At 39.4% G+C, this 16821-nt stretch overlaps 2 protein-coding genes across 2 annotated transcripts in view; both read right to left on the bottom strand.

The window, feature by feature from the left end:
• The window catches only part of LOC124721976 (pancreatic triacylglycerol lipase-like), a 451439-nt gene that overhangs the window by 95738 nt on the left and 338880 nt on the right, over window positions 1–16821 (bottom strand). The window contains exon 3 of the mRNA XM_047247144.1: window positions 13041–13175. Within this exon, the coding sequence (XP_047103100.1) occupies window positions 13041–13161 (121 nt within the window). The 5' untranslated portion in view covers window positions 13162–13175. The remainder of the gene's footprint in view (window positions 1–13040; window positions 13176–16821) is intronic.
• On the bottom strand, window positions 14292–15248 carry LOC124722470 (piggyBac transposable element-derived protein 3-like). The gene is made up of 3 exons (XM_047247626.1): window positions 15035–15248; window positions 14750–14892; window positions 14292–14696 (listed from the first exon to the last, which is right to left on the bottom strand). The coding sequence occupies exons 1-3, from the start codon at window positions 15246–15248 to the stop codon at window positions 14292–14294; spliced, it is 762 nt and encodes a 253-aa protein (XP_047103582.1).

Below are 16821 nucleotides of genomic sequence, written 5' to 3'. Positions count from 1 at the left end.
TTTTCTGCTTGTAATAAAATTCCTTAACTTTTCAAAAAGTGTGAGTAATGTGGAAACGCCTTAAAATTATGGAAAACTAAGTATGTTAAATAAAACTGTTAGAAACTAAGCACATAAAGAGGGATTCCACTTTTCACATACTACACACACAATCCACAATTCTCCCTCACGTCTTTGGAAAGTGCACCTCTACAAAAAATGAGGATCCTCGCTCTGCTGATGTGATGGCACCTACTTCACGTTTACCTTTCAGTCCAATTACACGTGATATCTTGCTCTGAACTACAGTTAGCCCAGTATCGTCTACATTGTACACACACTCAACACTATATGAGTGTTTACTGTACTAAGCTTACAAAGTGTCATAGAGTTTGTGGCTTCTTTGTTGAACCCGTTTGCTGTCGAAAATGAGGTCCCCATATACTTGTGCGCTGTGAGTTTATTTTTGTGTCGACTAAGAAAAAGGCCAAGCCAAGCTCTACTTGCATCGTTTAAAATAAAAGGATGATGGATGTTATTTTTGCCGCTGGTTGATACGCTAGCCTCTTGACGTCTAATGTTACGGTTACTACGGATGCGAATTCTGACGAAAAAGTATTCTGACGAGAACGTCCGAAATCCTCGCCAGAACAAGGCGGCTACACTGTGCGCGTTTTCTGATATTCTGATAGTACTGTACGTTTCTGCTGCTCAGTAAAGATGGGCGAACTTTATGTATTTTATTTTCTTGAAAGTCTGTTAATGATGTTATTGATATTAAATGGCGGAAAAACAGAACATGTCAACCAGTTACTTTCTAGAAGAGACGACAAAGAAAAGTTTCAAATGTTATTTCAAGAATTGTGGGACCAACCGGAATAATTTTTCGAATACTTCAGGATGTCACCAACAACATTTGAATACATACTGGAGGGTATAGAAAAAAGCATCAAAAAATTCTCCAATTTTCGTGAGTGGTTTTAGGCAAAACAAACCCCACTGGCTGTAGCTTTAAGGAAAAAAAGTTTAACAACGTATTCAGTTCTTTACTTCAATGGAAATTCGAAATAGTCAAAAATTTAATTTTTATTATTTTTTAATTATTCGAAATATAAATGAAAATGCAATCAAGTGAAACAAAATATGCAGAAAAATTGAACAAATGGCACTTGCATTTTCAATTTATATCGTTAGACGTTACACTTGAAAAGAACAAAGCAAGGCGTTGAGTACTCAGTGGAGTTCCAATTGTGAAGCCCAACTATCACTCAAGAATAAACCACATGATTTTAAACTTGTTTTGAATGGTGGATTAGCCGCAGTTCATGTTGATCTCTGAACCCCATCAAAAGATCCTCTTCGAAAAATACTCGTTGCAGTTTAGTACTCTCAAACATTTCTCTCTCTTCTGGTACTTTCCTCAAATATGGCAGTGTATTCATTACAAAATGATATTCTGTATCTTCATTTCGAGAAGTTGAATTCCTTTCCTTGAACATTTGTATTTTTTGTTCTTCAAACGTAATGAATTTTTTAACCGCAGTGGCATTATTCATCTTGCCAATTTTTTTTTCTTCTGAGGAGCAGCGAAGTTTTACGGTGACGTAGTTTCATTCGTTGTGTTCTGGGCTGATTCGACAGTTTGTGTTTGTAATTCTTGTTCATCTTCAGGGGAATTAGGGGAAAATGTAGTAGTTGAATTCTGAGTATCTGCATCAAAAGTTGTCTCGCTCGGGACATTACCCTGCAATTGTCTTTTTTGAAATTGGTCCTTAAAAACTCCATGCTTTTGAAATGGGCCCCACTTAGACTCGTCGATGATTCTTCCTTTGTCTGTGCTCCGTATTTTATGATTCTTGCTCATTTCCTTGCGAAACATGTCCCTCAAACCTCGCCACTTAGTTTTGGCTGCATCGCCTGCAATTAGCAAAAAAAAAAACCAACTTATTAATGTTTTGAATTGTGACCTAGTGTTATGTTGGTGTTTTGAATTATTGTTTTAATGTCCATGTTGATTTATTGTGTAGTAGTTGTTTCTTATTGCAGATTTCTATCAACTGGGATGACATTTCGAGCACTAAGCTTCACCAACAAAATTTCACACTGTGCAGTTCGAACCATAGTTTACGAAACATGCCAAGCTATACTGAAGCGCTTCTGCGGTATACACATTTCTTTGCCTACTACAGACGAATGGAAAACTGTCGCGAGTGACTTCACAACAAATGGAATTGCCCCAACTGCATCTGTTGCATAGACGGGAAATAGAATCGCATGAAATGCCCCAAACAAACAGGGTCGATATATTTCAAATACAAGGGCTATTTTTCCGTTGTGTTGTAGGGAGTGTCTGGTGCATATTAAAAGTTCATTGCTATTGAAGTTGGGGCTTACGGTAAGCAAAGTGATGGGGCAACTTTTTCAGATTCAAATGTGTATCAGTGGTTTGAAGCAAACACTTCAAACATACCAGAGAACGAAAATATTCCGTCAACCGACATTTCAGTACCGTTTGTTCTGTTGAATGATGATGCTTATCCTGTAAAAACTTATTTATTGAAACCACATTCAAGACAAAGACTTACTATTGAAGAAAGGATTTTCCATAATAGACTATCAAGAGCTAGTCAATGTGTCTTTGGTATTTTGATAGCCAAGTGGAGGTGTTTACAAACTGAACTGCAAATCGATCCAGATAAAGTAGACATCGTAGCTAAATGGTTGTCTTTTGCATAACTTAATCATCGGTAAGAAAAGTCCTACCTCCTTTCATATTCCTGAGGTGGACTTTGAGCCCCTGCTTGTTTCACAGAGGTATAATATTACGGAAGAAGCACGAATGAGGCAAGAGAAACCTTGAAAAATTATTTTGTTAGTCCAGCAGGTGAAGTTCTGTTTCAGTACAACCTACTGTAATAATCTTTAGTTGTAGAAGTCATGTTCTTGATGGATAAAATGTAAAAATTAATTCTAAGTGTTTATGTAGCTAATTAATGTAAACCCCACATCCAAATAAATAAACTATTGTACTAATTACTAGTATCGAGGTCTATAGCAACCTTCTCCGACTTTTGTAGTGAAATACCCTTGTTATGACAATGTTTGTTTTTCATATCCCACAAGTACATGTTCTCGTACACAAAAATGATCAATTTATCGTAAGCCATGGTGAAATAACCAAATCACTCTGAATTCAAATCACGAAAACACCCAAAACAGACGCAGGTCGCACGAAAAAAATCAAACTTTTTAGAACGCGCAACTGATTCTAACGACGTAGTGCATCTCCTGGCGTATTCGTCGCTGCCAGTGTAAACGCTCTCATTGGAAAACAGCCGTTTGTTTCTTCGGACGAATGCATCAGAACACATTTTCGACGAAACTCGCATCCACAGAAGCGCTTATCGGTTTCAACAAGATACTCTGCCAGCTGATTCTCAATAGTATCAGAAAGTTCAGGCTTATGCCCAACTTCTAAAAAAACTAATTCTTCAGGCGACATATCACTATGCACAAATCGTTGAAGTGTCGTCTGAGGTACAATGAACGCATTAACTGCTTTTCTTAACCCTGTCTGCTTTTTCTTTAAGGTTATTGTTCCTTAACTAGCACTTTTCTTCTTGCAGTGCGCAACGGTATGCAATATTATCACTTTTCTCCTACACTTTAAAAAGTGTTTGATTCATTTAGAGCAAAATATGTTATAAATATCCCAGTAGATGGCACTGTCTTCCCGAATGAAATTGCCAGTTCTATTCTTTGTAAGTTGGCTCCACACTTTTTTCTCATATGTTGGTAGTGGGAAAAGGAAGTTGCTTTCAGTTCACTTGCTAAATCATGGTTTCTTGTTCTTTGGTGTTTTTACTGCTACATGCAGGTTTTTGGGAGCAATTTGCATTAGTTTTGAGTCAGTCTAGCTTAAACCAGTGCGGTCATTCTTAAAAATGAGTAAAATAAAGTACTTTTTCTTTATGCTCATTAGTAAAAAGAGGAAGGCTTAAGAAGCAGAAGTTGCCGAATCTGCACATGAAACATTCAGATTAAGAATCGCCCAAATATTGGACACTTGGAGAAAAATTACATTTGTTAGAGAAACAAGTGGTCGTATGTCAAGAATAAACTATTAGGCTGTAAACTGTGCTGCGATATCGGAAGTCCAGCCGTCGATAAACGAATGGCCTTGAAAATTTCAGTGGAGTGGCCAAATGCTAAAAATCAGTAATTTTGGAGAATGTTGGAAACAACAAGTAACGTCACTGAGAAGAAAACACACAATCACAATGAGTGTGTGGGGCACAAAGAATTCCAAAAAACTTAACATCTGAGAGACAAATAAACATTGGAGAACTTTTTCTCAAATACTTTGCCTAATGATAAAGACCCCCCCCCCCCCCCCCATGAACCATGGACCTTGCCGTTGGTGGGGAGGCTTGCGTGCCTCAGCGATACAGATAGCCGTACCGTAGGTGCAACCACAACGGAGGGGTATATGTTGAGAGGCCAGACAAACGTGTGGTTCCTGAAGAGGGGCAGCAGCCTTTTCAGTAGTTGCAAGGGCAACAGTCTGGATGATTGACTGATCTGGCCTTGTAGCAATAACCAAAACGGCCTTGCTGTGCTGGTACTGCGAACGGCTGAAAGCAAGGGGAAACTACAGCCGTAATTTTTCCCGAGGGCATGCAGCTTTACTGTATGATTACATGATGATGGCGTGCTCTTGGGTAAAATATTCCGGAGGTAAAATAGTCCCCCATTCGGATCTCCGGGCGGGGACTACTCAAGAGGATGTCGTTATCAGGAGAAAGAAAACTGGCGTTCTACGGATCGGAGCGTGGAATGTCAGATCCCTTAATCGGGCAGGTAGGTTAGAAAATTTAAAAAGGGAAATGGATAGGTTGACCAAGAGACGAATACACTAAGCAGATTCAGAAGGATGTAGGTTGCAGTAGGTACTGGGAAATGAAAAAGCTTGCACAGGATAGAGTAGCATGGAGAGCTGCATCAAACCAGTCTCAGGACTGAAGACCACAACAACAACAACAACAATGATAAAGAAATAACAGAAAATATTTTTCGAACCACTTATAAAGTTGTGAAGAAAAATTAATCATTTAACAACCCATAAGACGAAATGAGTTCACAGGCACTTAACAGTGGTGGGATGGATACATTCTTTGTTCTACAAACGCATGCACTAATACTGTGAGCCACATCGCAAAAGAAGTAGGAAAACCGGTAGTACACAATATAGTGCAGTCCAGAAACAAAGTGTCATTACGTGTTGATGACTCAGCAACTAAGTAACAGATCCATTTTCATTGCTATTATTCATTTGGTTTACTCGAAATTTCAGCTCCAGTGACTCTTTTCCTTGATTTAATAGAATTATCAAATGTAACTGCAAATGGAATTCTAAATTCTTTAATTAGTCATCTTGAGGATTTATGACCCTCTCAAGATTACTTAAAAGAGTATTTATTGCCTATAACTTGTGATGTTGCAGCTGGGCTATTTGGTGTGCTTAACGGTGTAAGGAGGCACTTTCTAGGAGCAGGTAGTAATAATTAAAGGTCGGCCACTCACAGAGGTACAATGTGGGCTGTAATTATTGCATGGCAGCGAAACTTGGTAGATATTCTGGTGGGTCAATGGGGAACCGATTTACACTGGAAAAAAATTAGTTCTAATTTTGGCCACCAGGTGCAAATCTGGCACTGTGAATGCAAGAACGGCTTATAGAAAAGTTTCCATACGTAACGGATTGGGAATAGAAAGTGGACATAAATAGACAAACAAGTGAGAAAGACATCATGTTGATTTTATTATTAAGTGCCACCTACACAATTTGCTCATTATGAGCACCGATGACGTCGTCAGGATGCTGCAACAGTAAAGCAATGTGATCAATAGTTGCTCGCAGCAGTTCCAATGGAATCTTAGTAACATGTTCCTGTATACTGGCCTCCAGATCAGGTAGAGACTTAAAGTGCCCCTGGTAAACATGTTCTTTAAGATATCTCAAGAGCCAAAAGTCACATGGATCCAGATCAGTTGATCTTGCAGGACATACATCTTGAAAACCTCTGGAGATAACACGTTCATGGAAAGTGGCATTCGCAGATCTTTCACTGGATGAGTAAGATGAGGCGTTGCCCCATCTTGCACGAAACAGTGGTTTCCATGCAGTTGTGCTCTTTCAAAGCAGGAACCACATGCTGCACAAGAAAGTCTCGGTAACGTTCAGACATCACAGTACACCTGACAGATCATCTGGGTGTATTCTCTTCAAAAAAGAGCGGACCGAGAATAAAGATGCTTGTGAATCCACACCACATAGCCACATACTCCGAGTACAATGGCTCTTCGTGCACAACACGCGGTTTTACAGCACCCCAAATTCAGCAGTTCTGTGTATTCACTACACCCTGTAGTGTAAAATGTGCCTCGTCACTCCACAGAATATTGTTCGGCCACATGCCATCAACTTCTATCCACGTCAGAAACCGAAGAGTAAATTCAGAACATTCCCGTGGATCATGAGGTTTCAGTTGCTGCACCGTCTGCGCCTTGTACGGGTATCAGTGTAAAATAGGCCGAAAAACTTTCCGTACTGTTGACAATGGGATGGACAATTATCGTGACACTGCTCTAACATTACCACTACCCAAATCACGTGCTGAATGGTCAGTTACAGCAACAGCAACTTTGTCAATTATTTCTATCGCGATAGGACCCATTCCTCTTCCAAGTGCCACACCAAGCTCACTCGTGTTTTTGAATTTCATTGTCATCACCTTTAAACCGTTTACGAAATAAGACGTCTCCTCAGACCTTTCAGTCGGCGATACTCTCTCTATCCACCACTGTAATTGCTTCCGTTCACATAAAACTGTTTCACTAACAGCAGACGGTCTCTCTTCTAGACAGCCGTATCGTTCGCTCACATTATGGCTTGTCAAATGACAGCTAGGATGTCATAACGTAATACAAACAGCGCACGACGTCAGATTTGCACCTGGTGGCCACAAGTGAAACTAATCGGTTTCGCATTAACGCAGTGGCATATCTACCAAGTTTCGCTGCCGTACTATAATTACACCCCACCCTATCCCTTCGCGAGTAGCTGCACATTTATTACACTATTGGCCATTAAAATTGCTAGACCAAGAAGAATTGCAGCCGTAATAACGGCCTTGATACGCCTGGGCATTTGGTCAAACAGAGCTTGGATGGCGTGTACAGGTACAGCTGCCCATGCAGCTTCAACACGATACCACAGTTCATCAAGAGTAGTGACTGGCGTATTGTGACGAGCCAGTTGCTCGGCCAGCATTGCAGTCGAACATTTTCTGTATCCAGAAAGACCCGTACAGGACCTACAACATGCGGTCGTGCATTATCCTGTTGAAATGTAGGGTTTCGCAGGGATCGAATGAAGAGTAGAGCCACGGGTCGTAACATATCTGAAATGTAACGTCCACTGTTCAAAGTGCCGTCAATGCGAACAAGAGGTGACCGAGACGTGTAACCAATGGTACCCCATACCATCACGCCGGGTGATACGACAGTATGGCGATGACGAATACACGCTTCCACTGTGCGTTCACCGCGATGTCGCCAAACACGGATGCGACCATCATGATGCTGTAAACAGAACCTGGATTCATCCGAAAAAATGACGTTTTGCCATTCGTGCACCCAGGTTCGTCGTTGCGTACACCATCGCAGGCGCTCCTGTCTGTGATGCAGCGTCAAGGGTAACCACAGCCACGGTCTCCGAGCTGATAGTCCATGCTGCTGCAAACGTCGTCGAACTGTTCCTGCCATCGCAGGCGCTCCTGTCTGTGATGCAGCGTCAAGGGTAATCACAGCCACGGTCTCCGAGCTGATAGTCCATGCTGCTGCAAACGTCGTCGAACTGTTCCTGCAGATGGTTATTGTCTTGCAAACGTCCCATCTGTTGACTCAGGGATCGAGAGGTGGCTGCACGACCCGTTACAGCCATGCGGTAGGTGTCGCCACCGGCGGCAACCTTATGTGAATGCTCTGAAAAGCTAATCATTTGCATATCACAGCATCTTCTTTCTGTTGGTTAAATTTCGCGTCTGTAGCACGTCATCTTCGTGGTGTAGCAATTTTAATGGCCAGTAGTGTATAATCATCCGGTTATATTTTCTGGCATTATGCTAACCATCGCCTTGAATTGTCTGTTACTGACACGGTGAACAGTGTGGCAGGAGATCAAGAGTTTTATGAACCAATTTATCGTAACATATCATTCTTCACCTAAGAATCCTAGGGAACTACAGGCTTTTGCAGCAACTCTAGATCCTCAAATTCTTAAAATTTGGCACAGTTTGAATCACTGGGTTGAATCTCACTTTCGCTCCGTTTCTGCAGTGTGGCAAGACTCTTAAGCCCTTGTCCATCACTTTCTGGAGGCAAAAGAAGACAGTAAAATAAGCAAAACAGATTTTTGTGTTTATGATGGTCTTTTGAGAAAAATAACGTAATGCGAATTTGGTCTTCTTTTCGACCCCACGTGTGCTGCTCTCCAAGAACTTAGGGAAGTAAGTCTAGTTCTACAAGAGAGAAATAGTGACTTGTACAAAAGACATAGGAGGATAATGAGTACAGTCCAAATTCTTGATGGAAGAATTGAAAATCCCGGTCCATACTACTGTATCTCTCTTCAAGGTAAGGAGACAATGAAATTCAAAAGGATTCAAGTCCTACAGTTAGTTCATCTGGTTTTTATAAAAGTCTGAAAGAAGTGGTTGAAAAGCGTCTGCTTCAAGGAGATGATGCTGTTTTGTCTGAATGCGCCGAGATTTTAGATTACAAGTATTGGCCAGAAACTTATGGGGAGCATCTGGCATTTGGTGAAGCCGAAATTAAGGAGTTAGCCTGCAAATTTCGCTTAAATGAAAGAGCAGTTCGTGGTCTGTGTATATCTTCAAGAAATTAAATTGCACGATGTACTACTTCCTCCGAAGCACACTTTGGGCACAACTGCAATATCTTTCACCGAATGTGAAAGGGGTTTTCCTCAAATGATTGTTGTAGTTACTACTTATAAATCATCTACGTGTACAGACAATAATCTGCGCTGATGTTCATCAAGATGGTAGGGTATCCTCTCATTCAGTTCAAACCTAACAAACTGGTAGATTCACGGCTGTGTCCAAATCATTATTCTGCAGTTGCATAGCAACAGCAAGAAGAGGTCTAGAAACCATGAGTGTACATAGGAGGATACGTTATAATCGTGGAAGTTACTGGAAAAACATTTTCTTTGTGAGTACCGGCATCTTTTTTTCCTTAAAAAAAAAAAAAAAAAAAAAAAAAAAAAAAAAAAAAAAAAAAAAAAAAACTGGCCTTTTCAGCATCCAACTTCTTCAAAATAGCACCTGGCTTCCGATCAGTTTGCTTCCGTGGCATCTAAAAACAGACGCAAAACGAATTAGAAGTAATTTATGTGATGTGGGTATTGCGGAAACGTTTCCACAATACTAAGTTACGCAAACTTTCGCTTTATCCACACATTTGTCATTTTAAACCTCGGTATGTTACATTAAGAAATTACTGCATTTATTAAAATCTGACTGAAGCCTGTCAGAATCTCCCTTGTACCTTACTTTATAAGCTGTCTGACGTAAATAAAGATAACAACAAGATAGGTAAACAAATTTGACACCAAAAACTCATCTCTAAAAAAGGTTTAGAAAATACGCGAACGTAAACTAAATCATTGTTACAGTGTCTGTTGCTCAGCTGACTATATCGTAACAAATGGAAACTACTGCAACAATTTCCTGTTAACCTTGCTAGCGTGCAGCACTCTACAGGCCAGACACTCGACGTTTCCACAGTACCCACACGTCTCGATATTTACACCGCTACCTATATGTGGGTGTTCATTATATTTATTCGCTAAGTTCAAGTTGTAAACAACGACAGGGCTTATGAGCACCTCACATAAATTCCTGAACCACAAAAATGCTGTAACAGATGTTAGCTTTTAACGGTTCATGCCTCATCTATGTTCCAACTTCTGTTGAATATTTCTTGAGAATGACAAACAAATGCGTGGATAATGTTACTTCCTTGTCAGTATTTTTCTGACTTATTTACTATTCCTGATTATCAGAATACCATTACACAATTCAAGAAATTGATTTAGTCTAAATTCTGAAAATCTTCTGTTAATGTATTTGTGGTTGTCTTGAAAATACAGAGCACTGGAAAATAAATTGAGCAGAGTTTGATAATCGTAGTAATAAAAATCTATAGATGATATCTAGCAATAAATTTTTAAGCAAATTTTTAATACAGTAACTATGCAGATTGTACAATGGTCAGAACTTACGGGATATGTCGAGAAGTTCAGCTTGACTTTCTGTTCCATATTCTGTTGCCTCTGATGTGTTTTCCAGAGAGGAACTACGATCTTCCAGTAAGAGAGCAGCATAAAATATAAAAACAATGGGTAACTAAACAATAGATAAACATGGTAATGAAAACCAGCTGTCTTTGAGAGCGCTGAAATGCATAAGTGTGATATTACCCTTGTCTGCTTATGACATTGCTTTGTGAAAAACGCCATATTTTGATATTGTAATATGATTCCTCTCCTGCAATATATATGTTTCTATTGCTCCATGTTTATTGGTAAATCTTGTGTGCTTGATCTGGAATAATTTATTCTGCACATTTTTCATTCTCCAGTTTTGTATCTTTGACCCCCCATAAATATAATTTGTGATTCTGCAAGCGCTAATTTCAATTCTCAGTGCTATCTTAGTGCTAGCAATAGAACCACAGTTTATTTCATTAGGGAATATAAATTATAGTTGAAATAAAAACATTAAATTCTTAACATTGCAGATGAAGCTCTGAGTAAAAGAATGTAACTGTAGTATCATGAGAATATGACATCATCCACAGAGGAAGCATTGAACAAAGTTTTGGCATGTAGAGCTACAAAAGATGTTGAACACTGTAGTTTTATTTTCAAAACTTGCGATTTTAAGCGAAAAGCACATTAGCACCACATTTTTCTGCTGTTACTGTAGAACTGTGTGGGTGTTATCGAAAAGCGAGTTCAAAAGCTTAACTACGAAATTCATTTTCTTGTTTAGGATTCTATCCGCTGTTCAGCAGTATCACTACAGTGTCTCATTCGCGCAAACCAAGTTGACACTCAGCGCTGCGGCTCATGAGAACGACTGTAAATTGGAAATGCCTCTACGGTCGCTCCCATCAGCCACCGCTCCGAGTGTCGGATTGGTTTGCGCGAGAATATTAGTAATTATTAGGGCTTGGATTTTTGTGACATAAAAATAATCATAATATGCACAAAAATATACTCTTATAGCTAAAGATTTACACAAATATATATAACAACATAAAAATTTGACCTAACAGTATTAAAATAAGGTAAAATTTCAATTGTAAAGTAAATTAGTAAGTCTGTTTAGGACAGTGAACTATTTATTTAAGAGTAAAATGTACTTGAGAAGCAAGCTAAACTATGGAATTTGATATTGTGCCATGCTTGTTACTAACGTTATCAAAACATAGTGAACCTATGATTTTTTTTTTGTACATCCTCATTTTTATTTCAATTTATGAGTTCTGAGTTGCGAACTTACGCAAAGTCTGAAATAGAAACGGTTTACTATTGTCATTCGACAAAGCACTACATTTTGAAAAAACATTTTTCTACTTCAGCTGACACAAGAGGAACATAGTAAAATGTACAATATAATTTGAATCTAAGTTTAAATGACTAACTGAGAACTTTTTACCTAACAAAATTGTTGAAATGGAACAGTGTGCTGACATTCGCTTCTTTTTTCTAACACCTTCCTGATTTTCTTTGACATTTCTTTTCTCACTTTAACACAAACAGTTTCTAATTTCTTCACTTTTTTTTCACTTGTTCTATCTGCGTCACTATTTACATTTCTGATTGCTCCAAAGCAGTTATGACAGCAGATATAAATACAAAATTTGATTTTCTGCACTAAAGTTTGCCTGAAATTTCAGCATTAGAAATTAATTCTTGAGCTAGTTCATTTGAAGAGGCTTCACTGCTATTGACGAATCAATGACGTTTTTTACAACGGTGAAGTTCTGGCAGTAATCGTTGCAGGCATCAATCCAGGAACTCCATTTGTCAAGATGGGAGATGGTGATAAAGAAATGTCTGGAACTAACCACCTAAATGCTGCCTTTTTGACACGCCCAATAAATTTGTCAACATCCCTGAATTTATTACGAACTCTGTAACTCTGTGTAAAGCTCAGCTAAACAAGTCACATGTACAATTTTACCTCATAATGCTTTCACCATATAAGACACAGCATCCGCCACGAACAGTAATGCATTGTCATGCTGAACGCTTTCGAGCGCTACAGTCTGGAACCGCGCGACCGCTACGGTCGCAGGTTCGAATCCTGCCTCGGGCACGGATGTGTGTGATGTCCTTAGGTTAGTTAGGTTTAAGTAGTTCTTAGTTCTGGGAGACTGATGACCTCAGAAGGTAAGTCCCGTAGTGCTCAGAGCCATTTGAACCATTCTTTTGTAGCGCCTAGAAGCCATCGGCCACCGCGGCCGGCAGGAAGACGCAACTCAACCGTTTACGAGAAAATCAAGTTCGAAAATTTTAGGCGTTCTTATATACTTTCTGTGGTCGCTTGCTCTCTCGGATGCGGACTCTTTGAATACTAGCGACCATGCAAAGTATGTAAGCACGCCTACCATTTTCTGGAAGCGGTTTAAGAGTTGCGTCCCCCTGTTCACGGATGTGGAAGTCTTTGTCGAGTCCTACAAACGCTATCAATATGAATGAGCTCGGTGAGCAGAAGTTCGTACCGCCCCCCTTGTCAGGGCACTATAGTGCACTATAGTGCAGATACTTTCAGTGCAATACAGATACAAAGGTATATAGGAGTAAAAAAAGGTCATGCGAAACACAGGACGGCCGGGGCTACGGTTCACTTCGTCCATTAATGTGAGTCGGGTAGTGTTGTTCCCAAACAGGTGTGTGTACTCACATGGCAGCCAGGGGATGTTGACGAGCGTCTGCAGGCGATCGGCGCGGGCCCAGTCGAGGATGCCGGCCACAGCGAAGGGCAGCGCGCCCACAGCCAAGGCCGCCAGCAGCACCGCTCGCATCGCGCTGCTCCGCCCTGCCACAACCGACAACGTGTCCGCTTTCTTAACTCTGGTTTTATGCTCGGGTACACGTAGCTGAAATCTTCACTACAAAAGACACGTCATACTTCAGTTGTATGCTTAGTTCCGAATGACAACGTCAGAGGACCAACTGGTAATTGGTCCCACAAGGCTCCATCTTAGAGCCTTTACCTTTTCTTGCGTATATTAATGACCTTTCATTAGAAACATCACCAAATGCCCAGTTCACTCTGTCTGCATATGATACAAACACTGCAATAAATAGCAAATTAATTGTAGTTTTAGAAAGATCGTTTAGTGAAATTTTCAAAGACGTTAATAAATGTTTCCTAGCTAAATCTTTGTTACTAAATTTTGAAAAGATACACTATATGCAGTTCAGAAATCGTAAGAGATTTCCTCCCAGTATATATCTAAAACATGACAAAATATTAGAACAAGTCGACAGTACTAAGTACTAGGGATTCCAAATAGACAATAAATTCAATCAGGAGAAGTATACCATAAAAACTGCTGAAGTGCCTAAACAAATTTTTATTTGCAATGCGGATGCGGTAAAACATAGGTGATACAAAAACAAAAGAGCTAGCACACTTCTTTCACTTTCAAGTGGTAATATCACACAGGATCATTTTTTTTGCATAACTCATAAAGTAAAGCTAAATTTTTCTGCGCCCTAAAGCATGGAATAGGAATTGTCTGTTGTGTGCACTCAACGATGTCCTGAATTAGGGATACTTTCTACTTCCCAATATATTTATTCCTCAACGAAATTTATCACAAATAGTATAACTGTTTTTTTTAAACCAACACCTGAATTCATGGAATCAATAATAGAAATAGAATAATCTACAGAATTATTTAACCCTTTATTTGGCAAATGGTGAAAATAAAAACAAAAAATTTTCAGTGCTTATATTTATTTATTGTGCTTAAAGAAATACAATTCAGCCAGTTTTAGAAATTTTTGACAAAAATTATGAAATGTTGCTTACAAGCAACATTACCAGCAGTAAACCACACTTATACATATTATAGAAAAAAAGTGTTTGCCAATAACCTCAATCAAAAGGTTTCCTGTACGTGGATAATTTAATTTATAAACACATTTATGCATTCCTGCTGTCTGTAGAATATCCAGATGGACAATAACGACAACGACCTTTGGGACCGTATACAGGCCAATGCTCCATATTATGAAATCGGACATCTTGTGTAAAAGTCGGAGCTGTTGGCTTCCTCCTCATCTTTTGTGGTGGTGTTATGTCTATTGAGGGCCTTCCTACTTTCCTTTCCCCTGAAAACATCAAACCATTGGCAATATCTGCCCTGAATGACTTCAATGAGGTCTTCTTGTCAAGAGATTCTCTTCGAAATACCAGCCAGGTATTTACAACACTCAAATCTAGCATAAATCCAAACAATCTCATGTACCAACGCCTAGTTTTCATTGGTATTCTGTAGAGCTCTATCAGCATACCAGCAAGATCAACTCCTCCCATATGCTTGTTGTACTGATGTACAATACTGGGACAGGGCACATCAATTGTTCTTATTTCATTGTTACTGTTGAGAGCGGTTGGACACCACAAAATGAGCTTGCATGTGTCACGATTTTATTGTCTGCCCGCCTTACTAAAATGAGATCTGAGTGACTGTCCTTCCTGTAGTCATAGCTGCTTCGTCCTTGTTTCAGTAACTGCTTCTCGTCTTGTAGAGGACAGTTCTTTATTCGGTTCTTCCTTATGGTGCCCATGGACTCAACGTTTTGATTTTTTTAAGTATGTTATAAGTTCAAGGCTGCAAAAGAAATTGTCAAAATAAACTCTGGGAGAAATATCTCTTGGAATACTTTTGCAAAGTGTAACCACAACTTGTCCTCCAATTCCAAATACTTTCTCGTCATCAGCAAGATCAGTTATCATCCCCTTGCCAGTATAGGGAAGAAAATCATAGACAACTCCAGACACACCAGCACGAACAAAAATCTTAAAACCCCACTTGTGTGGCTTATTTTGAATATATTGGCGCAAATTACCTGCTCTTGTACCGTTGTATGGAACCATCATCTCATCTATAGAAAATTCCGACTCTTGTTTCTACTCACGGCAGTTCTTTACAATTGATTCAAGAACAGGTCTTATTTTGAAGAGTCTGCCAGAAGAGTTCACAGCATTCTCATTGTTCGTAAAATGCGGGTATCGGCGGAGTTTCTGAAAGCGCTTCAAACTGAAAATGCAGGTGATTTTTTCACAATTCATTGATTGAGACCGATAGTCAGTGTACGAAGGCATAGAAACAAGACCCATGTATATCAGAACATCGAAAAATTGTTCCATTTCATTTATATTGGTGTTTACTGACGTGGTAGTTCGTTGCACAGAGTATACGGTCGTTCCTGCACAGCTTTGTCAATTAGTTCTGAATCAAAGAATCTTCTGAAATAACCCAGTGGTGTATTGCCTTCATCAGAAAACACAGGAGAGAGACTTTCTGCCCTAGCAGTTATATCTTCCTTTACCCACATGTAGGTGACTGCTTTTGTAATTTCCTTTTTCACTTGACTAGCACTTGCACTAGAAGGATTCACTACAGAAGGTCCTTGCACATGTTCAGCTTCTGCGATTTCACTTCCTGTATCAGAATCAGTTTATGGTATAACTAGGTTATGGAACTGAGATTGACGCTCTGGAATATAGTGTGCATCATCATCTCTACAGTCTGCCAAAACTTCGAGTTCAGAGTCTTCAGTTTCACTTAGATCAGACAAAGTCGGGTTTTCTGGTGGAACTACTATTCCTCTCGCTTTTTTAATTCCATAAAATATCCTGGAATCAATAGCTAAAAAGCCCCTGAAAATAAAAATGTTTACTCCGTCAAGCCGTAAGCATATGTAATATACTAATGGCATATGTCCCAACTATGGGCAATGTTGCTCACAGGCAACATAAAAGTTTTATACTATTTACGTAATTCAAAACAATATTAGATTGAAATATTTCTGCTGTGAACTCACTTTTGGGTATTTCTTGAAGAAAATCTGCTAAGATTACTGCCGATTTATTGAAATCCACTCTTTCAGAACCAATATAAGACACCCCTGTTGCTCACACGAGGAGATCTCTGTACGACCAGTGCACAAACTGCGATCTCGTGTGGAAAACCTTGAACTATTGCAACAACTGGCATTCGCACTGTGTAAAGGAACGTTGCCTAGAAGCAACAGTGCCAGTAAAACGCACTGGGAAGTGTTTGTTGTCCCATAAAGCCAACGTAAATTTGATGTTGCTTGAGAGCAACACTGCCAAATAAAGGGTTAAAGTCACTCCTTTTGGTCCAGAAAGGTGTCCACTATTCAGAAACACATATTTTCACTAACTTGCCAGCAGCAATTTAAAATTCAACAAATATCAAAGTTCAGTTTAAGGGTAGAGAATAGGATTTAATAGTATCCCACTGACAAATTGCTTAGCAAAATCGATTGATAGAGATATTACTAATAATACCAAATAACGTGAATGCTATATCGAATGTGGCTTCCGCACATCAGTGTAGTAACGTGATCAATGCAAATAAGTGTTCTAAACTGACTTTTCAATTTGATGATGTGTGGCTGCAGTAGCCTCAGGATTATAATAC

This window comes from Schistocerca piceifrons, chromosome X, assembly GCF_021461385.2.
Source record: "Schistocerca piceifrons isolate TAMUIC-IGC-003096 chromosome X, iqSchPice1.1, whole genome shotgun sequence".
In the NCBI taxonomy this organism is placed as follows: domain Eukaryota; kingdom Metazoa; phylum Arthropoda; class Insecta; order Orthoptera; family Acrididae; genus Schistocerca; species Schistocerca piceifrons.
The sequence above is the reverse complement of the archived record's forward strand: the minus strand, read 5'-3'. Positions and strand labels throughout refer to the sequence as shown.

What these genes read in the sequence shown, in the direction of transcription:
- LOC124722470 (XM_047247626.1), bottom strand. Translation starts at nt 15,248, where the DNA reads ATGGTTCCATACAACGGTACAAGAGCAGGTAATTTGCGCCAATATATT. An exon ending in TGTGGTTACACTTTGCAAAA is followed by an intron (nt 14,893 to 15,034) that starts GTATTCCAAGAG and finishes GTCCTCTACAAG; the next exon opens with ACGAGAAGCAGTTACTGAAA. An exon ending in GTGTCCAACCGCTCTCAACA is followed by an intron (nt 14,697 to 14,749) that starts GTAACAATGAAA and finishes ATTGTACATCAG; the next exon opens with TACAACAAGCATATGGGAGG.